General features: G+C 41.4%; 2 protein-coding genes across 2 annotated transcripts; one reads left to right on the forward strand and one right to left on the reverse strand.

Moving 5' to 3' along the window:
* Nucleotides 1-170: 170 nt before the first annotated feature.
* LOC129818734 (tyrosine-protein phosphatase non-receptor type 11) lies at nucleotides 171-11,973 on the reverse strand. The gene is made up of 16 exons (XM_055874914.1): nucleotides 11,747-11,973; nucleotides 10,726-10,848; nucleotides 10,294-10,488; nucleotides 9,972-10,164; nucleotides 7,976-8,095; nucleotides 7,721-7,834; nucleotides 7,487-7,583; nucleotides 7,252-7,349; nucleotides 5,538-5,696; nucleotides 5,237-5,368; nucleotides 4,998-5,152; nucleotides 4,806-4,873; nucleotides 4,532-4,683; nucleotides 4,304-4,428; nucleotides 3,472-3,571; nucleotides 171-3,383 (listed from the first exon to the last, which is right to left on the reverse strand). Exons 1-15 carry the CDS (start codon nucleotides 11,758-11,760, stop codon nucleotides 3,502-3,504), a joined length of 1,815 nt encoding a protein of 604 aa, XP_055730889.1. The 5' UTR covers nucleotides 11,761-11,973; the 3' UTR covers nucleotides 171-3,383; nucleotides 3,472-3,501.
* A 123-nt stretch (nucleotides 11,974-12,096) lies between these two features.
* On the forward strand, nucleotides 12,097-15,773 carry LOC129818737 (transmembrane emp24 domain-containing protein 2-like). The gene is made up of 4 exons (XM_055874916.1): nucleotides 12,097-12,471; nucleotides 13,130-13,322; nucleotides 13,857-13,964; nucleotides 14,123-15,773. The coding sequence occupies exons 1-4, from the start codon at nucleotides 12,292-12,294 to the stop codon at nucleotides 14,245-14,247; spliced, it is 606 nt and encodes a 201-aa protein (XP_055730891.1). The 5' UTR covers nucleotides 12,097-12,291; the 3' UTR covers nucleotides 14,248-15,773.
* The last annotated feature ends 10,870 nt before the right edge of the window (nucleotides 15,774-26,643 follow it).

Consider the following 26,643-nt stretch of genomic DNA (forward strand, 5'->3'; position numbering starts at 1 on the left):
CAACTTAGCTGCATGGTTCTGTAAGAATGCGCCCCAACCGAAAATGACATCCTTGAAAATGCATAAGGGACGCTCGACAGCTTTAACTCTTTCAATCAGTGTGTGTATCTGACTGACTGCGCAGTGTGACGTCTTTCTATTCATTGGAGTGCCAATAACAACAGGAGGGAGACGTTTTGAGGCATGAGCATTGCCGTTTATTATCGTTATCAAGGAAGTTACCCAGGTTACCTGCAATGAAATACAATACGATAAACCTCTTAAGCTTTGTGACAAAGCTCCAACTCCACGACACAGGGTAGAGAGCTATTAGATTACACAGACAGTTTATCTTATTGGCAATTAGATATGTTTAGTAAGTACATTCTCCTCTACAAGATATTCATGTACAATATACAAGTTAAAAAATATAGTTTGTTTCGTTTGTTTGCATTGAGTTCAACATTTTTCCTTTTTTTTTGTATGCTGTCAGGGTTGACAGGAGTTCACATTAAAGTGTTTTCAGGTTGTTAAGTATGGAGGTGAGACTGAAGAGCACTGGCTTCTCAGAGTATACCCAAAACACATGTAATGCATATGCATAGGGAGGCACATCTATGCATGTAAACGCTTTTATGTGACAGAAACAAACAGGAAACAAGAGAAAAAAGCCATTTCATCGTGATCAGAGGAAAACAGAATCCAGAAGAGAAGACCAGGCAGCTGAAACACCAGTTTTCTGGTGTACACGCACCCTCTCTCACGCACACACCCTCTCACACACCCTCTTTCTCACACACACACACAAATCCTAACGCACCACGATACATAAAAACACCAGAAGCACGCCACAGACTAGTGTTCGACAAACACACCCTACAGTACAATGAACGGGCTCACTACACACAGCACAGTGGATACTAAAGATCCTCGAACTCAGTCAAAGGAGAGAAACAAACTAACCATTCAGAAGAACAACTCCTCCCCAGAATAGGATGAAGTTGCCCTTAGACATTGATCTAGTCAGTCAAATAGGTTTCCTCCGAATGGTCAAGCTTAGGTCTTGGGGCGGCAAAGCTGATCCTAGATCAGTGCTTAGGGGTAACTTGTACCTGGAGCCCCAGAGAGGCAGAGAAAAGGAACGTTCTAGACCTCCATCGCCAAGACAGCAAACTTACACAAATCAATCCAATATTTTTTAAATACAACGACGGGGAGTGAACAAGTGCACACTTTAGGGAAAAGGGGGATGAATGAGAACATAACCCTGGACATACAGAAGATCACCACTTCCTCCTCAACCCTCCCTGCATTACCCAAAGGGCTAATCTGAAATGGCACCCTATTCCCTATATAGGTTACTACTTCTGGCCTCATAAGGCTCTGGCCATTAACAGTGCACTGCACTATATAGGAAACGAGCTGCAATGTAAAAAAAAACAACAACCTTTAAACAGTAATCAAATGTGTAGAAGGGGAGAGGCGTGTCGGAGAAAACGCTAACGTTATGTTACACATTTGAAATGAAATGGGTAGATACTTTATCATGGTAATAATGTACATACAAAACACATATATTAAATGAATATATCAACCTGGGAACAACCCTTTCCAGAATACTGTAGTCGACAATAAGCACGTAGTTTCGTATGGACAACAGATCGAGAAAGTAATGTGGTTTAGTGTGATGCACCTAGCAAAATAATAAACAGAGACTGAAACGGCACGTTCAACCGTGACACACAAATGTAGAACAAAGGAATTGCAGCTGATTGCAATTGTGTGTGTGTGTGTGTGTGTGTCTGTGTGTGTCTGTGAGAGAGAGTGACCAGGCACCCCTTTTAACCTATCAAGTTAGATCCGGCCAACCAACAGTGGACCTGTAGTTTCCATGACAACCACGACAATGAAAACTAAAATTGCCAGAAATCCAAAATGTGCAGGAGCTTCTCGAAACAGAGAAAATTAAGTTCATGTGGTGCTTCAAAAGTACACAATAGGCATTCATCTTTAAAAAGAACAGAAAATAAAAAACACAAAATGCAATAGTATCATTATGTTTGTTTAAAAAAGAAATAATGTAAAACTTTTTAGGGCAGCCGCATCTTAGTGGCGATGCATGTTGCTAGGCGGACTGGAATAAACAACAAGTTACCCCAGAAACTCTGAAACAGTTTCCACAGTAACATTGGAACATAAGAGCCTGGGAGGAAGCACCCTACCTCTAATCTCGTCCCCCACTGTCGGTGCTGTAGACAACTCTTCTGTTCGTTGTTATAACAGCACTTATGAACAGTATGGGGCGAGGCAACCTCACCACCAGAAACAACCCATAGACCCCACATTAGTGCTTAGTGGGAACACAAGGCACCCTGGGAGTTCTAGCCGCCATTTCCACCCAAGGTACAAGGCTTGTTCTGTAGCTGTTACGTTGCTATGTGAATGCGGCGTTAAGGACATCGGGTGCGAGTTTGGGAATGGTAACCAAGGGAGACTGAGTATCACTGTGGCAACAACAAAAAACATGAAAAAAAACATGAAATAAAAATAAACCAAAAAATATGCCTTTAAAAAGACAACAAAAAAATCCTCCCCAACATCCTGAATAGAAATCCACTGGGAAGTTATTGGGACTCTAGTTTGAGGGGGGTGAAGATTTTTTTGTTAAATGACATCACTACAATACCCAGAATTCTTCCTTCAGTAACAGAAAACATGATACAAAAAATGAAAACAATATTACCACTGGAAGTATCCCTTTTTTCTCTGCAAACAGTGTCCCCCCCACACTCTGGTTTGACCGGGCAGAGGGAGACCACAGATTGGCCGAGATGTTGGATGAAACCATTTTGGCACAGGCATTTTTTCTCAACTCTGAGAAGGGCTCACTCATCTCACTACTTCCCAATAAACAAACGATCTATGCGTGTCTTTCCTTTGGTTAATAAGAAATAAGACAGAAGAAAAATTCATGCCAAAAAGAGAGGGTGGAACAATGACAAACAGAACAGGTAAGCTAGGTTATTCTCCCTCTAGTGAGCCGAGAACAGAGCACTGCTAGACTCAGCCTGGGTCTGGTCTGAAAAGGTCTAAACTCAGGCTGAGGTTAAGTTTAGGGGTTTAGGCTTGTTATTAAGTTCTGTCATTAAGCTCGTTAGGGCTCTCCAGTTAATCACAGTGGTTTAGGGGACTAGAGGGATACTGTTCCTGGAGAGAGAGGGGGGACGAGGATAAGGAGCAGAGGAGGAGGAGGGGAACAAAAACCCCTCCGTTAGTCTCGGTTCTCTCAGACCTCTCTCAGATTTTAGTTTTTCGTTATTTTACATTTTCTTCTTTTCCGTGTAGTCATCGTGATCACGTCTCAGGTGTTCAGGTGCAGCTGGCAACAAAAATTTAACAGATTCCTGAGAGGAAGAGAGAGAATTTCGGTCGTTTATAACAAAAAAAAGTAACAACCGCAAAATGAACTCAAGACACAGTTCCCGTATTTACCTGGGACAGCGTGGGGATCAAAGGTGAATCTCATCTGTAGCTCTTCTGCTGCTGCATCAGACCAACGTTCTCATACACTCTAGAGCTGTCCTCCCTCATCCTATACACACACACACACAGGGAAAGAAAAGAGAAAACACACATATAAACCACAGACAGAGAAACGCATCAGTCAAGGTATTTCTCAACTGAAACTGACTAGCTAAGTGTTAGCTTGAGTATAGTAGATGGTAATAGTAAACCTACTTTAAAAAAAAATACTTTAAAGTACTACTCAAGTAGTGTTTTGGGGTATCTGTACTTTACTATTCATATTTGACAACTTTTACTTTACTACATTCCCAAAGAAAAGAAAATATAGATTTTACTCCATACATTTTCCATGACACCCCAAAAGTACTCTATACATTTAGAATTCTTAGCAGGACAGGAAAATGGTCCAATTCTCCTATCAAGAAAACATCCCTGGTCATCCCTACTGTGTCTGATCTGGTGGAATCACTAAACACACATGCTTCATTTGTAAATTATGTCCGAGTGTTGGACTGTGCCCCTGGCTATCTGTAAATAAATAAAAATGATTAACTTGTTTGCTTAATATAAGGAATTTGAGAGGATTTATAGTTTTACTTTTGATACTTAAGTATATTTTAGAAATTACATTTAATACTTAAGTATATTTAAAAGGTAACTACTTAGACTTTTACACAAGTGGTATTTTAAGGTGACTTTCATTTTTACTTGAGTCATTTTCTATTAAGGTATCTTTACTTTTACTCAAGTATGACAATTGGGTACTTTCCCCCACAACTGATTGTGGGTAGGTACTCACTCTGTGCAGTTGGGGGTGGGGCTGGGGGTGCAGGGAGGCAGAGGGCTCGGCAGCTGGTCTCCACCCGTCAGGTCAGACAGAGAATACTTAATGTTGGTGTACTCCCTCCCCTTTATCTTACTCTTCTGTTAAAGACAGACAGAAAGGAGAAGGTTAGAGAAATACTTTTACAACCACTCATACTGACAAAACACACACACATACATACACATGGACACACACACACACCTGTTCCTCCTCTATGCGTCTCTGCAGTGTCTCAATGTAGTGCTGGACAGCCATGTAGATGAACCTGTACTGGGCCTCAGTCTGAACCATCCCAGACCGCTGGGAACGAACCATCTGGATGCTCTTAGGAACGTCTATGTCACAGTCCACTCCTACAGAGTCACAGAAGAGGTTATACCTCAGACACAGACACCCACGGGGTCTGAGCGAAGCGGAAGCTTTCTTTATGGAGACCATCTCATCAAGCACAAATAGATGATGCATTTGCACTCACCTTTTTCCCTGATGACGTCAATGAGGATGTCAATCACTATGAACGTTCCTGTCCGCCCGATACCAGCACTGGAGAGAGAGAGAATTAGATGGCAACAATACACACAACTGTGTCTCGTGTGTGTGTGTGTGTGTGTGTGTGTGTGTGTGTGTGTGTGTGTGTGTGTGTGTGTGTGTGTGTGTGTGTGTGTACCTGCAGTGCACCACTATGGGCCCAGCCTCTAGAATGCTCTCCTGTTTGAGGTTGACCTCCTCTAGGAAGTCCAGAACACCCCCGGGGTCTGTAGGGACACCATGGTCCGGCCACGCTCTGAAATGGTACTGCCACACTGTCCGCTCTGTGTTACCCTGGAACACACACACATTTTTAAGTATCACGCATGCTCACACACAGTCAACACACTTCCAAAAAACACAGTCCTGTCCTCTCACCTGTCCGACCTTGGACAGTTTGAGTTCTCGCAGGATGTAGTCGTGAGCGGACGTCTCTTTGACGTTGCGGACACGCATGATTCCATACTCCTTCAGAGCTGACATGTCTGGCCAGTACTTCACACACTTACTCTGCAGGGAGAGGACACACAAATGGCGACCAAATCAAACATACAAATAGAAAACGTACGTCTATTCACTTCAATACTCCTGCTCCAAAACCTGCCCACTGATAAGCCTACAAAGCAGCCCTCCTGGTTTTCAGAGATGCTCGGGAATGGAGACCCAGTCAACCAGTTACCTTTCCCCTCTCCACCTCCTTGGTAGTCATGACGATGACCCGGGAGTTCTCCTGGAACACCATCCTCCAGAAGTCACTGATGGTGTTCTGTAGACAGCCCTGCGTGGCGATGTACGACTTCTTCGGCTTGGTGCTGTTACACTTGGAGTCCAACTCCGGCTAGAGAGAGAAAGAACACAGAGTTCTACAGAGACGGGAGCTGTGTTGAATGTAGTGTGGATTGGAACACACTGGGACAGAGGGAAGCAGACTATGCGCAATGCAAAGTAGCACACATCGGTCAGCTAGCAGTACACTCCACACACTTTCAATTTATTTTTATAAAAAAAAAAAGAGACAAGATACAGCACAAACTGGTACGGTAAGCTTGCATAAGCATTTTGTAGAGCTGTCACATACAGGAAATTGCAGACTGTTTAAAATAGAGCTCAGTCTAAGTGTATGTAGAGATTACCATGAGGTCATTTACTGTGTCTGACAGGTGTGGGTCCTGAGGATAAAGTGAGTTTACCATGATTGAGGACGTCAAAAGTTCCGCCTGCTGCACAGACACTATAGAAGCTTTAGTCTAGAGCGTTCGGTTAAATTGTGTTTTAGAGCATTATAAAACTGCCCAAATGGTTCAATTAGTGAGAAACAGATGTAATTGTTGCAATAGTTTGTGAGTGGGCAACATATACTATCATCCTAAACTGACGTGTTGAATTATTTTTGGCATATCACATTTTTCATTATTTTGCCATATAAAAATTTGACATGGAGCTAATTTCCCGAATGCTGAACGTTTTTGTTACTACCTTACACAAGCTTGCTTTTTCATTGTGTGGAATTGCACATCCTTTTTACCTCAGATTGGAGATGTTACTATAAAAGTTTATAGTCATCAAGACGATACTAAAATCGATTGATTTAAAAACAAATTCACGTCTTTGGTTTGGTGCCGTTGATTTTAATCATACGCGCCTGTCCTTTCTCGGGACTTGGAACACAGTGGTAATTTTCAAACTCAAATGACACAGATAATTGTCATTTGAACTACCGGTGAGGTGACGATTCGTTGAAATAATCCAGTCAAAGAAAGTGCTGCGTTTCCCATTTTCATATTGGCCATCTAGTTGATAAATGGCTCCTACAGGTTCTCATCTATCGAACGGTATATGTAGTATACCCAAGTTCGTTGTGGTTTGTTTTGTAGAAGAACGCAAATGGTACATGTCACCGCGGTTATTGTCCAAGTTCCATCGATTTTAATACAATATCGATGTGAGTGATCAATTTGCGTGCGCTATTGATTACAGTAGAACATGCTAATCAATTTCAGTCCGAAGTGAAATATTGGTGAGAGCAGTTATGTTAATAATTTAGAAAAATACAAGTAATCTGAACACAAGCGTGACACGTGTTTGTCAGGAGTTATTTTTATGTCTTGGTCTTCAACATATCTGACTTATTTCAGCATATAGATGGATGGATTTCTACATTTAAAACCAGTGCTGACACTAGGCTATAAATCACAAATACATGACAATAGGAAACAGCAACAGTATCATTGTCAACTTGTGTTTTAGGATTATAAATGGTACTTTAAACATTATTTTTTCAACATGATTCTACTTAATCAGGTAAAAACTGCTGAATGAGCCAAAAAATGTGCTAGGATTGATCGATTATAATGATATAACTGAAATAGTGAAAATAAGTTTGTCTTGCCTACCATGATGTCCGTTACTACCATGATGAGATTGGCATTGATATAGTCAGAACCAGCCTCAGATCCATCCCCATCGTTCAGCACCACACGAGTGTGATCAACTAGAGGAGACAGGGAGGAGAGAGATAGACACGATTTGAACCAGACTAACTAATATCCAGGCTATGCATACGACAACAACAGGGTGGTCAGTCAACTGTGATATTTGATAGGGGAGGACGCGTGTGTGTGTTCTCACAGGGAAGAATGTTCTTGTATCGGTTCTTGTTCTTGTTCTCTGCTCTCTGTCCCTCCTTGCGGCTGTACAGCAGCTTACACTCCTGCTGCTGCAAAGTCTGGGAGGGAGAAAAACAGAGGACATAGAACATATAGCTTCAGGATGTATAACTGTATACAAACTTTTCCTGACACGAGAACAATACTACATTAAATGTATCTTTTGAAATGCAATGACGTGTTTTTTTTTTTTTACCTCAAACTCTTCCCAGAAGCCCTGTTTGACCTTGTCCGTGGCCTCGGCCAGTTTACTAAGCTCCCTCACTCTACTCTCGATCTCCGCTGCGTTGATACGAGTGGTGTTCAGGGGCTGGGGAAAGAACATAGACAAGTTTAGATTTTTTTAAAATAATCAATGGCTCTTATTAATGCTTCTGAAAGACAAAAAGGGCCTTGGGTGTGATTAGCACATTTAATGAGATCTGACAGCGACAGCCAGCTGAATAAACACCTGTTTGAGTTGCAGCACTGTGCCTAGTGTCTCCACCATGGGATTCTTCTTATAGTGCTCTACCAGGTCTGTCAGAGAATCAAATTTCTCTCCTCCACCCACGTCATACTTCAGGTCATGCTGAGGAACACAAACAACAGAACTTACTGGTGATGATCCCATTCGGATGACGTTTCACCTAAAGAGATATGTAAATGTTCAAAATAGTCAAATAACCTTTTGTCATTTAGCAGACGCTCGTATCCAGAGCGACTTACAGTTAGTGCATTAATATTCAAATAATTAGATGGGACAACCACATATCTCGGTAATAGTAAGTCCATTTTTCCTCAATAAAGGAAAAACCATCAGCAAAGTCAGTGCTTTTTTGGGGGGGCAGGGGGCTGTGGGATTATTTAAGACTCTTTGAAGAGGTAGGGTTTCAAATGTTTTCAGTAGATGGGTAGGGGCTCTGCTGTCCGAGCTTCAGGGGGAAGCTGATTCCACCCATTGGGGTGCCAGGACAGAAAAGAGCTTTGTCCGGGGTGAGCGGGAGCAGGTGGGAGGGCCTGAGGTGGCAGAACGGAGTACTCAGGTTGGGGTGTAACGTTTGAGCATAGCCTGAAGGTAGGGAGGGGAAATTACTCTTGCTGTTCCGTAGGCAAGCACCATGGTCTTGTCGTGGATGCGAGCTTCGACTGGAAGCCAGTGGAGTGTGCAGAGGAGCGGGTTGACATGGGAGAACTTAAGAAGGTTGAACACTAGGCAGGCTGCGGCGTTCTGGATAAGTTGCAGGTTTTTGATGGCACAAACAAGGAGCCCAGCCAACAACGAGTTGCAGTATTCCAGACGGGAGCTGACAAGTTCCTGGATTAGGACCTGCACCGCTTCCTGTGTGAGGTAAGGTCGCACTCTACGGATGTTGTGGAACATGAACCTGCAGGAGCAAGTCACTGGTTTGATGTTTGCAGAGAACGACAGGGTGTTGTCCAGGGTCACGTCAAGGTTCTTTTCACTCTGTGAGGGGGACACCGTGGAGTTATCAACCGTGATGGAGAGGTCTCGGAGCGGGAACGCCTTCCCCAGGAGGAAGAGGAGCCCTGTCTTGTCAAAATTAAGCTTGAGGTGGTGGGACGACATCCAAGCTGAGAAATCTGCCAAGCACGCATAGATGCTTGTCGCCACCAGGGTGTCAGAATGGGGAAGGAGGAAAGTTGTTGAGCGTCAGCCACATAGCAATGATAGGAGAAACCAGGTGAGGATATGATGGAGCCAAGTTACTATGAGAGAACACATAGCCAGATGAAGAGAGAACAGCTGGAGTAACAGTGTTCTCTGGGGTGTTCCATGTCTTCATCATTTAGGGGCTCCAGAGTGGCATAGCGGTCTAAGGCACTGCATCACTAAAGACCCTGGTTCGATCCCGAGCTGCATCCCAACCGGCCGTGATCGGGAGCGACATAGGACGACGCACAATTGGCCCAGCGTCGTCCGGGTTAGGGGAAGGTTTGGCAGAGGGTAGGCCGTCATTGTAAAATAAGAATTTATTATTAACTAACTTGCCTAGTTAAATAAAGGTTAAATCAGGGCCAAAGAGTCAAGGGACTGAAGGGCAGCAAAGGTTGAGATGAACTCGCTGTTCTTGTCCGCCGGTCGGCAGTTCCAAACGCTGCCGGAGATATCATGTAGTGTATCTGAGGCATACGCCACATCCAAGGCCACATTATCACTGCTTGGGTTCTCAGCTCTCTGTAAACTTAAGGCCAGACAAACAGGTCATACAGTATGCCAGTAATATCCCTTATCTGTATTTATGTCAGTATCACAACATTCCAGGCCACTCATAGTATCCCAACTTCTGCCTATTGGTATGCGGCACTCATTATGTAACAAATATTGACATTCAACACCATTCACCTCTAAAACCTAATTTACAACAGTCCAAGGACGCAAACCCTGTTTTGATCAAGGGAGGGAGGGAAGGAGTAAAGCACAAAAATAATTAATAATACTATACCTGGCAGCGGATCATGACGTGTGTGACCTTAGGCTTGCCGTCGCTGCTGTCTGTCTTGTCGTCGCCGGTGCGGACGGACAGAACGAAGTCTCCAGGGTGGCTCTGGCTCTCTCTGACCAGAAAACTACCGTTCTTCCCCTTCTCTGTCAGCAGCTTCTCAGCCTCGCGACCTGACAGGTGACCATGGAACCACCTGGGGGACACACACAGAGAGAGAAATACAGTTTATAGAACTCTACTGACAAACTGACACACAGGCTAGAGCGTTATATACACACACAGACAAACAAGAGACAAACACGCATGTTGTGTCAGTGTTCACCTCTCAGAGGTGGGGTCAGCACAGTTGAGGGGGTATTTGAGCTCGATGACATCTCCATTCTTCTCCTTGAGTTGGCCGTGGTGCTCCATGTAGTACTGAACCAGCTCAGCCAGGGTGGCAAACTTCTCCCCCCCGTACAGGTCATAGTAATCCCCTGTGTTCTGGATCTTAATGTGGGTGACAGCTCCGTTACGTCTGCCCAGGGGAACACAGGAATAGTAGAAAGGGAAATATGAACCCCCACCACCCAGGCGATGGTGAAATGTTATCTTCAATTTGCCTAATCATTTATAATACAATATAAATGGGGAAAGTATGTTCTTGTTAACTTTGTATGCTTTAGGTGCAACTAAACTAAATAGACTCATTTTTTATATATCAGTGTCAACCCAGCCTACAGTAGCTCTAGTGTCTGGTGCTACAGTAACTCACCTGACAGAGAGGGTGAAGTCTCCAGGGTTGCTCTTGCTGGGTCGGGCAAGGAAGCTCCCGTCCACCCCCCGGGTCAGCAGCAGATTCTCAGCCTCCACCCCCGTGATATTGGGGTGGAACCACCTAAACATCACAGGTAAACTAGCTAGTTAAGTGCATTTGAAGTAATAGGTGACACAGCATAAATTCAAAGAAATGTTTCCAGACACAACAGATGTGGACTACACCACATCCATGACCAGCTTAAACATCAAGGTACCTGTCCTTGTCCTGTCTAGACTTTTATTTGGATTTCATCATAACTCTATTGTAAATGCCAGTGAGTCACCTACCCAGCTGGGTTCAGGGCCCTTGACTTACCCTTGGGGAGATAACAAGCAGTCATAAATCACAGAGTTCACTGGTAGCCTAGCCTAGAGAACATATGTGGCCTGAATATAGTCTGTATTCAGGAATGTCATGGGCAGAACAATGTCATTCTGGAGAAAGAAGATATTGATTTGGGGGATGGTCACTGATGTATGATTAAAGGATGTGAGAATGATCAGGAAATCCTGATTTATCAGGAAAAATTGCATGAGAGAAGTGACAGACATTAATGTACAGTCTATAATTATGTTGGGTGTCTTTCTGAATAACAAGCCTGTTCTCCAAACTGAACCAGATGCATTGAACCGCATATCCTGGGCAGATAGCTTTTAAAAAGAGTTCACATTCAAAAAGGTAGCTTCAATTTCACAGTTGCCCATTGTATTGCCCAATAAATAACTTACTTAGCTAGCTTACTACTACTACTACTACTACTACTACTACAACTACAAAACACCGACAAGGCACATCCTTGACAAATACGACTTTTATTATTAGTTCGTTAACTGATTATCACATGTATGCATTAAATGACTGGAATAATCTTGTAAGAGTAAACAGTTCTAGGCTACTGTTAGCCGACAGGCTAGTTAGCTAGCTAACTACCATCATCAGATTGTTTTCCATGATCAGTCCTTAAGGCTTACGTTACCTCCGAGATGTCATATTTTTTCAAGCCTTATTTCCTCGCGCTGGCGTTAGTTCCTACAACTTGCTGGCTTTTCCAACTATTGTGGTTTTCTTCCGCAGTCTACCCCCAGCGAAAATGCCTCATAAGGTCCAGACCCCGCTCCAAACGGGCACAAAAGATGGACATTGGTTGGAAATTTTTCACAACAACAAAAAATACCCTAGGCCTCGGCCCCGGAGACTTCAGAACGAGTCGACTGTTGAAACGTCACCAGACACGCGACACAACATATATTTTCCGTTTGCGCACGCACTGTAGGGGGAATGGATGGCCAATTTTTAAATCGCTTAGTTTTGTGAAAATATGACCCTCGCTACTACCCGTTTATATCCTTACGTGGCAGTCTACCTGAAAGCTAGCCTGCTAGCAAGAAAGTTTCCAATCTCACTCTCTATAAATTGTTCTGAGCCTCCTGATACGATACATGTGCACTTTTAGGGTGGGTTTGAAATCGTGGGAATACAGACAATCTACAATCGTTACGTAACGCTAGCTAAAACATTAACATGTTCACTGCGTCAGAGATCGTTGTCCTTTTTGGGGTCTTGTTCTCCACAGCGTCCGGCTACTTTGTTAGCATAGACGCTCATGCCGATGAGTGCTTCCACGAGAGGGTCAACTCAGGAACCAAGATGGGCCTAATGTTTGAAGTTGCCGAGGGAGGTTTTTTGGACATTGACGTTGAGGTGAGATTACATTTGGTCTTTCTTATGGATTTGGTTTTTTCTTAGTATTTGGTTTCACTTGTCATTTGCGCAAAGAAGGTGGGGAGTAGCTAGCTAACGTTAGCGGATATGGCTAACTAGTTAGGTATTTAGCTTAATTGCTCACCTCAAGCCAGTCATACTTGTTGTTTTTGAATGGCTAGCTATATTTTGTATAGTTTAAAGTCAACCCACTGCCTGTTATCAATTGTTAGCTAAATTGGTAAATAATTAGTAAGTGACTGATCTGTTCATGAATGATACCGCCAGGAAGTGTGTTGACTAACGTTACTAGCTGTCATTCAAACAGCTGTCAGTTTAACAGAACTTGAGAAACAGTCCCTCCTTCCATTTCTTTAACAGTACTGCTCCACCACATGCATTCACCACCAGATAGTTGAGAATTGTTGTAATGCAAATGAGATCCATCTTTTTAGTGGGTTTCAAAGGTATCCAATATATAAAGTGTTTGCTACCATGTGGTGCAGACCACCCCGATCCCCCAACCACTAAATGAAATATATATTTGTTGCTACAATGGTCCAGAATATTTTTTCACTCTTGGTTAGAATTACAGCACACCACAACAATGTTGCACCATGAGTTGTCAAATATTTGTATGATATTGTCTCTTATGTAGATAACAGGACCTGATGACAAGCAGATCTACAAAGGAGACAGAGAGTCCAGTGGGAAATACTCTGTAGCAGCTCACATGGACGGGACATACAAGTTCTGCTTCAGCAACAAGATGTCCACCATGACACCAAAGATCATCATGTTCACCATCGACATCGGAGAGGCACCCAAAGGACAGGACATGGAGACGGAAGGTAAGCTTTATTTGTGTGTGTGAATTAAGCTCTATTAATAATTTGTTAATTTCTTTAACGGATGATCACCTCTGTTTTCACATATTATTCCTCTTTTCTTTATGATGCTATTGTTCTCTTTCTCTCCATCCTCTTGACTGTGCTGGACTGTTTTCCCCTTCCCCCAGGTGGAGAGAGTTGGGATGGTAGGGTTCAGGCCTCATCTGAAGCTATGTTTGCCCAAATGCATTCGGTTTTCTCTAACCTAAGTTGAATGGGTTTTCTAGTGGAATCTAATGTTCACAAATCACCACTTAGTTACGGTAGTACATGTTGCCTGGGAATGATGTGAGAAATCTGTCTTAAAAAAAATAACTCACAATTTATAGATGCTGGAATATGTTGTGTGCATGATTTCATGCATTCAATACAGGGACTAATAGTGTTCTTTTGTGGAGTGTTTTAACGTGCTCAGTGTAACACACACGTAATTTTCACTAGAATGTTGTTGAGTCTATGCTGATCCTGATTGGTTGGTTGTGTGTTCTGTTACAGCCCACCAGAACAAGCTGGAGGAGATGATCAATGAGCTGGCGGTTGCCATGACAGCAGTCAAGCATGAGCAGGAGTACATGGAGGTCCGGGAGAGGATACACAGAGCCAGTGAGTTACACACACCACATATGAAACTGCATGTGAAAGCAAATGGTGTCGGAATGTACTGTGGTTAAGTACCCATTCACTTTATTGTTATGCGTGTGCTGCAGTGTCAGTACTGACAGCCAGTCTTGAACTTAAGTCATGGTTATCTTTCCATCCAGTCAATGACAACACGAACAGCAGGGTGGTTCTCTGGTCGTTCTTCGAGGCCTTGGTCCTGGTGGCCATGACTTTGGGACAGATCTACTACCTGAAGAGGTTCTTCGAAGTGCGGCGAGTGGTGTAACACCTAAAACCTTCCCCCTGCGACTTCCTGTTCCACTGTTGTCTCCAGCACAGAGATGCCGAATCAGTCACACCTTGAAATAAGACTGGCAGATTTCAGTAAATGTCTGAGTACAAATTGGATCTCTTATGTTTTTTTTACCCTGTTACCCCTTTGTTCCCATCATTATCGATGTGCTTGTTACTGTCGTGCGTTTTGAACTCAAGGCTTTTCAAAGATCTTAGGTTTGATGTCTGATTTTCAACTTTGATTTTCTCATCACTGAGGAAGCAAATGATTTGTTATGGATTACTCCATGCAGCTTGATCAACTGCGTGATCAGCCATACATTAGCTAGCGAGGTTGTATGTCTGCCTGTCTGTATCTGGTCAGTGGATGGGCTGTATAAAGTAACAAAACCAAGACATGTATTCGAGAGATGCACACTGATAGTTAAGCAATGATGACAGTACCAGTGAAGAATGTATCCCATATTTGACCCATTGTTTGGACCCCTTTGCAAATGATCTGACAAAGTCGTTTATATTAAGTTTGCAGAATGCATCCGCTCAAGGTGAGATACTTGGGGCTTGTTCAGGAGAGTGAAATGTCCCAGAACGTTCAAGTAGAAATGTATTGTGCAAAATAGACATGACTCTAGAATAAAGAATTGTCTGCTTTATAGATCATATTTCTATCTGCAACTTTCAGAATTTTGCATCCTGCTGAATATCTGAAAGCAGATGTTTTAGCTCTTGTTGCTGTTGAGTTATACATATATAGATCCATGGCACATAATAATTCTGAATGTTTGTGTATGGGATGTGGAGGGAAAACCTTTTTACTCCCGTTACACCACAGATTTGTTATAGTAGGACAGCCGTCCTCAATCCTGGCTCTGGGGATCCACTGGGTGTGCAGGGTTTTGTTGTAGCTCATCACTAACACACCTGATGCAAATAATAATTTAACCCTGGATTCGTTGATTCAGGATTGTTACAGCTGGGCTGGAACAAAACCCTGGACCCCTGTAGGTGTAGATAATCAGGAATTAAGAACACTGTAATATATTATGGGTGGGGGTCTGAAACTATGTTATGATTGCTGAGGCTAGGTAGTTGCCTCTACTTTTTTAGACTGGTTGTAATTTTTGGGTTGGTCTTTAATTTCATACCTTTTAGTTTTCTGATGCATATTCAGTGGGGTGCAACATTCAGAATGTAGAAATGTTTATGTATAGAATGGACATGCCTTTTTATTCCACATGTTAGAGGATGAATTGTAGATATAGCCTGTCTAATCTATACACTACATATCTATCTGCAACACCATAAATGTTGCATCTTACTGAATATGCCTCAGTCTGTTTTGTACTTTACGTGATCTGATTAGCTCAGGCACAACTGTCACCATGAGACTGGAGTGACTGCTGAGGAGAAATAAGATCAAGTGACGTCAATGAAATTCTGCTAACTGGGTCTGTAAACTTTAAGAAAGATGCTTGTCTGTGGATCCAGGTTTAATAAAACAAAAGTGATACTTTAAAATGCTGTTAAATTTTTGATTGTCTTGCAATTAATTTATTGGTTAAACAATATGTTTACAGCTATTGAGGTGTGGGGTTATGCAGAGCCGCCGGGCACCCCTCTTTGGCCCGTGACATTCACAGCAAAAGCGTCCTTCTCAAATCAAACCGTGTGTGCCACTAGGTCATGTTTTCAAGGCAGCATGGTGCGTCGTCCAGAAATATCTCTTTTCCATAAACTATCTTTGAATTGTCAAAGCAGTTATTGGGAAGGCAGATATCAAAAACAATCACTTTTGCATGTGAAAACACAGAATCCTGCTCAATGACCTTTTATATATGAAGATCCTACTCATTTGTGTTAAAGAGCATGTGGAAGCTATTTCTTAATGCCAAAACACATAATAGTAACTTAGAGCACCCCAAGGAAGCATTCTCAAATTAAACTCTTCAATATTTGTTCTAAAAGTTGAGTTTGGGGTTTTCCCCAATTCTGCTCTGACTTTGGAAACAATCCCACAAATCAAATTTTATTGGTCACATATACGTGATTAGCCAATGTTATTGCGGGTGTAGTGAAAGGCTTGTGCTTCTAGCTCTGACAGTGCAGTAATGTCTAACAATTTACACAACATATACCCAATGCACACAAATCTAAGTGGGAATGAATTAAGACTACATACATATGGACGAGCAATGTCAGAGTGGAATGGACTAAGATACAGTAGAATAGTATAGAATACAGTGTATACATATGAGAAGAGTAATGCCAGATATATGTATACATATGAGATGAGTAATGCCAGATATGTAAACATTAAAGTGACTAGTGTTCCATTTATTAAAGTGGCCGGTGATTTCAAGTCTATGTAGAGTTGAAGTCGGAATATTACATACACCTTAGCCAAATACATTCAAACTCAGTTTTTCACAATTCCTGACATTTAATCCTAGTAAAAGTTCCCTATCTTAGGTCAGTTAGGATCACCACTTTATTTTAAGAGTGTGAAATGTCAGAATAATAGAGAGAATGATTTAAGTTTTAATTTCTTTCATCACATTCCCAGTGGGTCAGAAGTTTACATTCAATTAGTATTTGGTAGCGTTGCCTTTAAATTGTTTAACTTGGGTCAAGCATTTCAGGTAGCCTTCCAAAAGCTTCCCACAATACGTTAGGTGGTGTAACTGAGTCAGGTTTGTAGGCCTCCTTGCTCGCACATGCTTTTTCAGTTCTGCCCACAAATTTTCTATCGGGTTGAGGTCAGGGCTTTGTGATGGCCACTCCAATACCTTGACTTTGTTGTCCTTTAGCCATTTTGCCACAACTTTGGAAGAATGCTTGGGGTCATTGTCCCTTTGGACGACTCATTTGCGACCAAGCTTTAACTTCCTGACTGATGTCTTGAGATGTTGCTTCAATATATCCACAATAATTTTCCTCTCTCATGATGCCATCTATTTTGTGAAGTGCACCAGTCCCTCCTGCAGCAAAATACCCCACAACATGATGCTGCCACCCTTGTGCTTCACGGTTGGGATGGTGTTCTTCGGCTTGCAAGCCTCCCCCTTTTTCCTCCAAACATAATGATGATCATTATGGCCAAACAGTTCTATTTTTGTTTCATCAGTCCAGAGGACATTTCTCCAAAAAGTACGGTCTTTGTCCCCATGTGCAGTTGCAAACCGTAGTCTGGCTTTTTTATGGCGGGTTTTGGAGCAGTGGCTTCTTCCTTGCTGAGCGGCCTTTCAGGTTATGTTGATATAGGACTCTTTTACTGTGGATATAGATACTTTTGTACCTGTTTCCTCCAGCATCTTCACAAGGTCCGTTGCTGTTGTTCTGGGATTGATTTGCACTTTTCGCACCAAAGTACGTTAATCTCTAGGAGACAGAACGCATCTCCTTCCTGAGCGGTATGACGGCTGTGTGGTCCCATGGTGTTTATACTTGCATACTATCGTTTGTACAGATGAACGTGGTACCTTCAGGCGTTTGGAAATTGCTCCCAAGGATGAATCAGACTGATGGAGGTCTACACATTTTTTTCTGAGGTCTTGGCTGATTTCTTTTGATTTTCCCATGATATCAAGCAGAGGCACTGAGATTGAAGGTAGGCCTTGAAATACATCCACAGGTACACCTCCAATTGACTCAAATTATGTCAATCATCCTATCAGAAGCTTCTAAAGCCATGACATCATTTTCTGGAATTTTCAAGCTGTTTAAAGGCACAGTCAACTTAGTGTATGTAAACTTCTGACCCACTGGAATTGTGATACAGTGAATTATAAGTGAATTAATCTGTCTGTAAACAATTGTTGGAAAAATTACTTGTATCATGTACAAAGTAGATTTCCTAACCGACTTGCCAAAACTATAGTTTGTGAACAAGAAATTTGTGGAATGGTTGAAAAACGAGTTTTAATGTCATGAGATATATGACACTATGTACTTATTTAGGTATTCTGTGAGTATATATTGCAATATACATTTATTTTTAAATACATTATTTAAATAAAAGAGTGTACTGTAGCTTTGATATTCTGTAGACACGCATTAATGTATTTCATCAGAAGGATGATCTACCCCTGAATGCTGATTGGTGTCTGAGTATTCTTCAACAGGGATGGTGATGGTTGCTGCTGTCACAAGTGCCCCAACACACTGCACCCCTTGACTATTAGCAACATAATTATCTGATTTGTGTCTGACTTTGAAGGTGTAGTTGGCATCGTAGATGTCACTGTTAACAAATAAATGGTGTGCACTGGACTGTGCATGTCCACTCTCAACCATTTCAGCTGCTATCTCCTGACATTGTTCATGTATGTCCTTGCACATCCTCTTCCTGTAGCACAGCTGTGCTAGATGCAGATTTTTGCACTGCAGAAAATGGTACGGTATGAATTCATCCACAATATTATCAGCACAGGCAATATTTTTTGCATGCGTGCTTCTGAATGTCTGATAATTGTGTGATGTGTTGCCTTACATTAAGGAAGACATGTAGAATAATATAGTCTTTAATGCAGGATGAATCAGACAAATTAAGTCACTTTAATAGGTATAACATATATTATTAGACACCACTCAGGCTTTATGAAATTGAACTATAGCGTGTGACAGATCTATTCCTGCAAGCTATGTGGGAGTGTTTTTGTGTTATTTCTCATTCTTCTCCCTTCAGGGCAGCTGTGCATTGGGAGACATGTTTTACCACCAGGAGTCAGTCTGAACTAGCCTCAGTGAAATGTGTTACTGCAGCTAGACATCACATTCTGAAAGGGATATTATTCTTACCACCACTACATGGAAATGGACAGGAGCAGTGCAGAAAAACGTCCTGGTTTGAGGAAGGGATTTTGCAGGTGGTCCGTCTTCCCACTTGATGTGACTATCCCATCCCTCTGTGTACATGATGGCTGCTTTCTCTTCAGCTGATTTTTGAGTGTTCGTCAACCTTCCTGTTCTTTGCAGACCATCGACATACCTTGAACAGAGGTTAATATACAGAGTACAGTCGTGGCCAAAAGCTTTGAGACTTTGAGATGGACACAAAGATACATTTTCACAAAGTCTGCTGCCTCAGTTTGTATGATGGCAATTTGCATATACTCCAGAATGTTATTAAGAGTGATCAGATGAATTGCAATTAATTGCAAAGTCCCTCTTTGACATGCAAATGAACTGAATCGCCCAAAAACATTTCCACTGCATTTCAGCCCTGCCACAAAAGGACCAGCTGACATCATGTCAGTGATTCTCTGGTTAACACAGGTGTGAGTGTTGACGAGGACAAGGCTGGAGATCACTCTGTCATGCTGATTGAGTTTGAATAATAGACTGGAAGCTTCAAAAGGAGGGTGGTGCTTGGAATCATTGTTCTTCCTCTGTCAATCATGGTTACCTGCAAGGAAACACATGCCGTCATCATTGCTTTGCACAAAAAGGGCTTCACAGGCAAGGATATTGCTGCCAGTAAGATTGCACTTAAATCAACCATTTATCAGATCAACAAGAACTTCAAAGAGAGCGGTTCAATTGTTGTGAAGAAGGCTTCAGGGAGCCCAAGAAAGTCCAGCAAGCGCCAGGACCGTCTCCTAAAGTTGATTCAGCTGCGGGATCGGGGCACCACTTGTACAGAGCTTGCTCAGGAATGGCAGCAGACAGGTGTGAGTGAATCTGCACGCACAGTGAAGCGAAGACTTTTGGAGGATGACCTGGTGTCAAGAAGGGCAGCAAAGAATCCACTTCTCTCCAGCAAAAACATCAGGGACAGACTGATATTCCTCAAAAGGTACAGGGATTGGACTGCTGAAGACTGGGGTAAAGTCATTTTCTCTGATGAATCCCCTTTGCGATTGTTTGAGGCATCCGGAAAAAAGCTTGTCTGGAGGAGACAAGGTGAGCTCTACCGTCAGTCCTGTGTCATGCCAACTGTAAAGCATCCTGAGACCATTCATGTGTGGGGTTGCTTCTCAGCCAAGGGAGTGGGCTCACTCACAAAAAGAACACATCCATGAATAAAGAATGGTACCAATACATCCTCCGAGAGCAACTTCTCCCAACCATCCAGGAACAGTTTGGTGACGAAGAATGCCTTTTCCAGCATGATGGAGCACCTTGCTATAAGGAAAAAGTGATAACTAAGTGGCTCGGGGAACAAAACATCGATATTTTGGGTCCATGGCCAGGAAACTCCCCAGACCTTAATCCCATTGAGAACTTGTGGTCAATCCTCAAGAGGCGGGTGGACAAACAAAACCCCACAAATTCTGACAAACTCCAAGTATTGATTATGCAAGAATGGGCTGCCATCAGTCAGGATGTGGCCCAGACGTTAATTGACAGCATGCCAGGGCGGATTGCAGAGGTCTTGAAAAAGAAGGGTCAACACTGAAAATATTGACTCTTTGCATCAACTTCATGTAATTGTCAATAAAAGCTTTTGACACTTATGAAATGCTTGTAATTATACTTATTCCATAGTAACATCTGTATTCCATAGTATTCCATAGTAACATCTGACAAAATATCTAAAGATATCTGAAGCAGCAAATGAAAATTTATATTTGTGTCATTCTATATTTATATTTGCGCCCTGAATTTGTGCTGTTAGTACAAATAAACATAATTGCTTATTTGGTTGAAGCTAGCGAGCTATTTTACAATGAGAACAAGGTAAATTATTGGACAAGGAATTACAAATAATCTAGTATTTCAATCAGTTACATATATAAGTTCATCTTGTAGACAGGAAATGATATTTATTCGCTCTGGCCAACAGTAGCTTGTATGCTAACGTTAGCTTTTTGGTTCCCGCCGGTTGCAACCCCAGTGAACACTGTGCATTTTAGCTAGCTGCTCTCCGTTATTAACTATGTAAAATTACAATCAATAATATTAATCGTGTAAGCACATGGAAATACTTTTTAGGGAATTTTTGAGGTATTTATTTCATAATTTAAAAGTGTCTGGCAGTGAGTGACAGACTGTGAAAATCAATCTCCCATGATTCCGTAGTACCGGAACTGACGTTTTATCATTTGTACCGGAACTGACCGATGTGTTTGTTCTTATTATATCTGTGGTTGTGTTGAATACCGCATACAACTTAAAATAAACAATTACTCTGTACAGAATACATAACATACAGTGGCGATTTTAACATGTAAAAAATCTTGGTGGAGCAAAAAAACAAAAATGGGTGGGATGCATACCAGCAAAGCCACTACATACCTCTAAACAATACATTAATTGCACTATAACGGTGACAAACTCTACATAAAACTGTCCCAACAGCAGAGTCCCAACACCTTACCACTGCTACGTCTGGCTCCGCGGAGCCTTCTCTGGCAGCAAAATAATTCATTCAGCCACATTTAGTTCTTTAAAGAAAACATAGCTGATATGGCTGACTTGCTTAAACAAATGTGGTTTCTACTGACAATTGAGATTTACAAACTATGGCATAAGGGGATGGCAAGCGGATAAGCAGCAATCCATAATTTCGATTAAGACATTAATGAGCGAGTTAGGACAGACGTAGTCAGTATAACTATTTGTTCAGCACTTTTCAAATGTACAGCGACAGAATTCAGAACATGGTCAGTTCTTACAGTGTTCTCCTTGTACACCAAGTCAGAACCGTAGGATAAGTAAATGAGGGATATGAGCAGAAAATGAAAGCTCTTACAATATTCAATGATTACATTTCTCAAAAACAGGTTAAATGCTACATGTACACCACAAAGTCAGAAAAGTGGGCAAAATTAAGAGGTGAAAATAGACCGAATTATTAGGGTGAGGCACATGGGCTACTAACAGCTTGCTACACAACATACACATAGTATTACTTTCTTACAGGATACATATCTCCCTAGCATATTACAGAATTTATGCAGCAGCATAGAAGACATTTTTGTGCTGTGCTCACTTGAACAGGAAGATGGCACAGTGGTCCTTCGTGGGCAAATTTTGTCATCAAAGTCTGGCATTCTCTGGATTTGTGGTGCTTTCAAGACAACTGGGAACTCAACAAAAAAAAATGTTGAATCATGATGACATCAGTGCTCTTCAGGTCGTAGCTCTAGAAAGAGGCCTGAGTTCTGGATTTACAATTCCGAGTCGGATGAAAGTTCAAAACTTATTTTCCCAGTTGTAGCTCGTTTTTCCCAGGTTCCCAGTTGTCTTGAACTCACTAAAGTCAGATTTTGAAGAACTGAGTTAACAGTTGTTTTGAGCTTGGCACAAATCATGCTTCATTAGCAGCATGGCCAATGTTGAATGTTAATCATTTTAAACTAGGAAAAGACACCCTTAATTTTAGACTTGGGACCACACACCCACTCCACTGAATAGCAGGCTAGTGATTGCTTTGCAATGCTTGCAGTTAGCCACGGATTCCCTCCAAACCACTCATTGTTGAATTTACAATTTCTAACTTGTTGTGTAATGTTTATGTCCAGTGGCCGATGAGCCCCGAAATGTTTTATCTATAATTTCTCTTCATTATTTCTCTTCATATGTCAAGATTAAAAAGCATTTGCCAATAGATTGTTGACTTGATTCGTGATGATGACTGCTAGGTAAGATTTTGAAAGTATGATGTTGACATAAACTGAGCTAGGCTGAAACACCTGCATTTTGGAGCTGCCTTACTCAAGTAAACAGAAAAGAGGTACACAGGTACACCTCCAATTGACTCAAATTATGTCAAATTATGTCAATTAGCCTATCAGAAGTTTCTAAAGCCATGACATAATTTTCTGGAATTTTCCAAACTTTTTAAGGGCACAGTCAATTTAGCATATGTAAACTTCTGACCCACTGGAATTGTGATGCAATGAGTTATAAGTGAAATAATCTGTCTGTAAACAATTGTTGGAAAAATTACTTGCGTCATTCACTAAGTAGATGTCATAACGAACTTGACAAAGCTATAGTTTGTTAACAAGAAATTCATGTAGTGGTTGAAAAACAAGTTTTAATGACTCCAACCTAAGTGTATGTTTCTCACACTCCATTGGCCCTGGGAGAAATGCTCTGACTCTGTAGTTAATATATATATATTTTTTTAAATAATTTTTATTTTCATTTTACATTCAAATAAAATTACAAATTCAGTGCATTACATTGAACATAACATGGATTCATAAAAACAGTATCAAAAAGTACCGTAACAATAGCAAAACGTATTAGGCCTACATCTCCAAAAACAATACAAACAATTCTATAAATACAAACATATACATATGCCAAAGTGAACTCTGAATAAACCTCAGTGTATATCAAATAGGTACTTAGCCTACATTTAAATTATACTTATGTAATACAATTATATATAAGCTATAAAAACGTTTACAATGAAGGGTAAATCCCTTTCCATCTCTGTTTAACTGATACAATACCCCACTTATCTATTTCGAATTGTATTCTCTTCCAAATGTCCTGTTTTATAAATTTAACCAATCCCGTCGGTGACCACTTGAGGGTGTCATTGACCGCACCACATCTGGCCTCCCAAAGTTTGGTCTTGATAAGGGACACCAGAGTCACTAATGCTAATAATTGCACCCTTTCCACATTTTTTATTTCAAGTTTGGCTACCCCTTCATAATCAATGTTTTTTTAAATCTCAAAAAATAGTTACATTTTTTTCCAAACTAATTGAGCAAAAGAACATTCCCATAAAACATGGGGAATTGTTTCAATTGCGAAACAAAATTTATTTAGGGTCAAATTATGTCGTGTAATGTTGAACGGACCGGAAGACGTCTGTGTAAAACAAGCCAATTAAAATCTTTCAGTCTGTTGTCTAAACCTTTTACTTGTGTCCGTAGCCAGGTGGAAGTCGATATTGGTAATCGGTCTCTAGGACGACAATTTTCTATTAATTTCGCGTATAGCAATCTGTGGTTGATTACATTTTACTTTGCAGACAGGGGTTTTCCTTGCCCATTCCACTATTTTCTTAAAATGTAATGGGATAATTTCAGTTTACTATTATCCCACTCCACCATGAACCTTAACGGTACTGACAGCCAGAATTTGATTAAAATGTGACATTTGTGTACAGAAGACGACAAAAGAAAACGTTTGAATAGAACAACGCATCTAGCTTGAGAGAAATATGAGGGAAATCCCTTCCACCAGCCTCTATAGGCTGGTACATCCGATCTCTACGGATGTACTCATGTCCCCCCCAAAAGAAAGTAAACAGTGCCCGTATGAAATTTTTTCTGAGAGACACCGGCATGGGAAACACATAGGCAAGGTGAAGTAATGAAGGCAGAATGTCCGCCTTCAGCACTAACACCTTCCCACTAAAAGATAGTCGCCTCACTTTCCACAGTCCCAATCTTTTATTAAGCGATAATAGTTTCTCTTTCCAATTAAACATGTCATCTTTAATTTCATTTCCGAAAGATATGCCGAGCACTACCATTGGTCCTGTGCACACAGTCAAACCACATAACTGATCAGTTCTCCATTTCCACTGTCCCATATTTTATTTCTGTTTTATTCTTGTTTATCTTCGACCCAGAGGCAACAGAGAATTCATAAATGACTTTGATGGGCTCTTTCAAACTCAGGTCGTCCTGTAAATATAAAACTGTCGTCCGCATATTGCGAAATTTTTAGAATATCCCCTCCAGGTAAAATGATGTCTTTGATGTTGTAATTTGTCCTAATTGCGCATACGAAAGGTTCAATATATAAAACATACAATAGAGCAGATAGAGGGTCCCCCTGTCTGACACGTCGTAATTGCTTGATAACATTTCCAATATTCCCATTAATATTTACCCTGCTACCCACATTACTATAAAGAATTTTTACCCATTTCATAAAATTATTTCCAAAACCAAATTTTCCCATAACTCTAAATAAAAACTCATGGTTTACAATGTCAAAAGCTTTTTCCTGGTCCAAATTCACAGTAATAGCCGGCAGGTGCCTTTCCTCTAAATATGCTTGAACGTCTCTGTGCAATTGCAAGTTCCAGAACCAAATATACCTCTAAACACTTCCAACAGATGACATCCAATTAGTTAATATACCCCAACTGCACCTGAGTAGGGAGAGACTCCATATCAAAAAACAAAAGAACAGATAGACTCTTTACTTTTTCACCACACGATTCATCCGACGTGCTTCAATCATTCCAGGAATATTTTTAATCTCTTCAAAATCGATTTCCCACGAGACGCCAGATATAACCCCATTGAGCGGTGCCCTGTTCCAAAGAGACGCACATGACACTTCAAATTTATCAAATTGGTTAAAACACAACGCACATTCGTTCTGATCGGCAGAAGCACTAATAATCCCGCCTCTCGTAATCCTCACAACCTTCACTTTACCCAGCACTCTCTACACCAGTTTGGACAACTCAAATGATTTCTTCAAGATTGGTACTCTGCTCAGCTGCTCCTCATTAACAATTTGGGGTGGCAGGTAGCCTAGTGGTTAGAGCGTTGGGCCGGTAACCGAAAGGTTGCTGGATTGAATCACGGAGTTGACAAAGTTAAAAAAACTGTCCTTCTGCCCCTGAACAAGGCAGTTAACCCACTGTTCCCCGGTAGGCCGTCATTGTAAATAAGAATTTGTTCTTAACTGACTTGCCTAGTTAAATAAAGGTTAAAAACAAAAAACGAACACCTACTAGATACGAAGGGACATTCTCATCACATACAGTACTTCGCTCTGTTTTCCATTCTTTTGGACAATACTCCAATTCTCCTTGATTCTACTGTCATTGTATTCAGAATCCACTTCTTCATCCCCTTCCGCCGTCTTTCGTTCGACCGAATCCAATCGTTAGCGATCTCAACAGTGATGGACATTACACACAGCACCCCATCTACGTGCGTTGTGGGGGGTGCTTCTTTGAAATTTAACATCCATTCCAAATTCTCGAGAGCTGTGTGTGACAATGACGTGATTTTGGAGGTCTGGCAACGCGAGACTAATCTATGGGTAACAGGGTTGTATTTGCATTTTGTATTTATTATGGATCCCCATTAGCTGTTGCCAAGGCAGCACCTACTCTTTCTGGGGACCTGCAAAATTAAGGCAGTTATACAATTTTAAAAACATTACAAAACAATCATTACAGAAGTCACAACACACTAAGTGTGTGCCCTCAGGCCCATACTCCACTACCACATATCTACAACGCAAAATCCATGTGGTATGTTATCATGTGTGTGTATGCATGTGTTTGTGCCTATGTTTGTGTTACTTCACAGACCCCACAAGGTGTATTTTTACCTGCTTTTTAAATCTGATTCTACTGCTTGCATCAGTTACATGATGTGGAAAAGAGTTCCCTGTAGTCATGGCTCTATGTAGTACTGTGCACCTCCCATAGTCTGTTCTGGACTTG

Source organism: Salvelinus fontinalis, chromosome 21, assembly GCF_029448725.1.
Source record: "Salvelinus fontinalis isolate EN_2023a chromosome 21, ASM2944872v1, whole genome shotgun sequence".
NCBI classification, from domain to species: domain Eukaryota; kingdom Metazoa; phylum Chordata; class Actinopteri; order Salmoniformes; family Salmonidae; genus Salvelinus; species Salvelinus fontinalis.

Bases quoted from the DNA above. Each gene is read 5' to 3' on its own strand.
- LOC129818734 (XM_055874914.1), bottom strand. The intron at 8,096-9,971 runs GTATAGTATTAT...TGTGTTCCTCAG, and splicing joins ACGTCATGATCCGCTGCCAG to CATGACCTGAAGTATGACGT. The intron at 4,874-4,997 runs GTACACACACAC...CTCTCTCTCCAG, and splicing joins CCCATAGTGGTGCACTGCAG to TGCTGGTATCGGGCGGACAG.
- LOC129818737 (XM_055874916.1), top strand. From the start codon at position 12,292: ATGTTCACTGCGTCAGAGATCGTTGTCCTTTTTGGGGTCTTGTTCTCC. The intron at 12,472-13,129 runs GTGAGATTACAT...TCTCTTATGTAG, and splicing joins TTTTGGACATTGACGTTGAG to ATAACAGGACCTGATGACAA. The intron at 13,323-13,856 runs GTAAGCTTTATT...GTTCTGTTACAG, and splicing joins ACAGGACATGGAGACGGAAG to CCCACCAGAACAAGCTGGAG.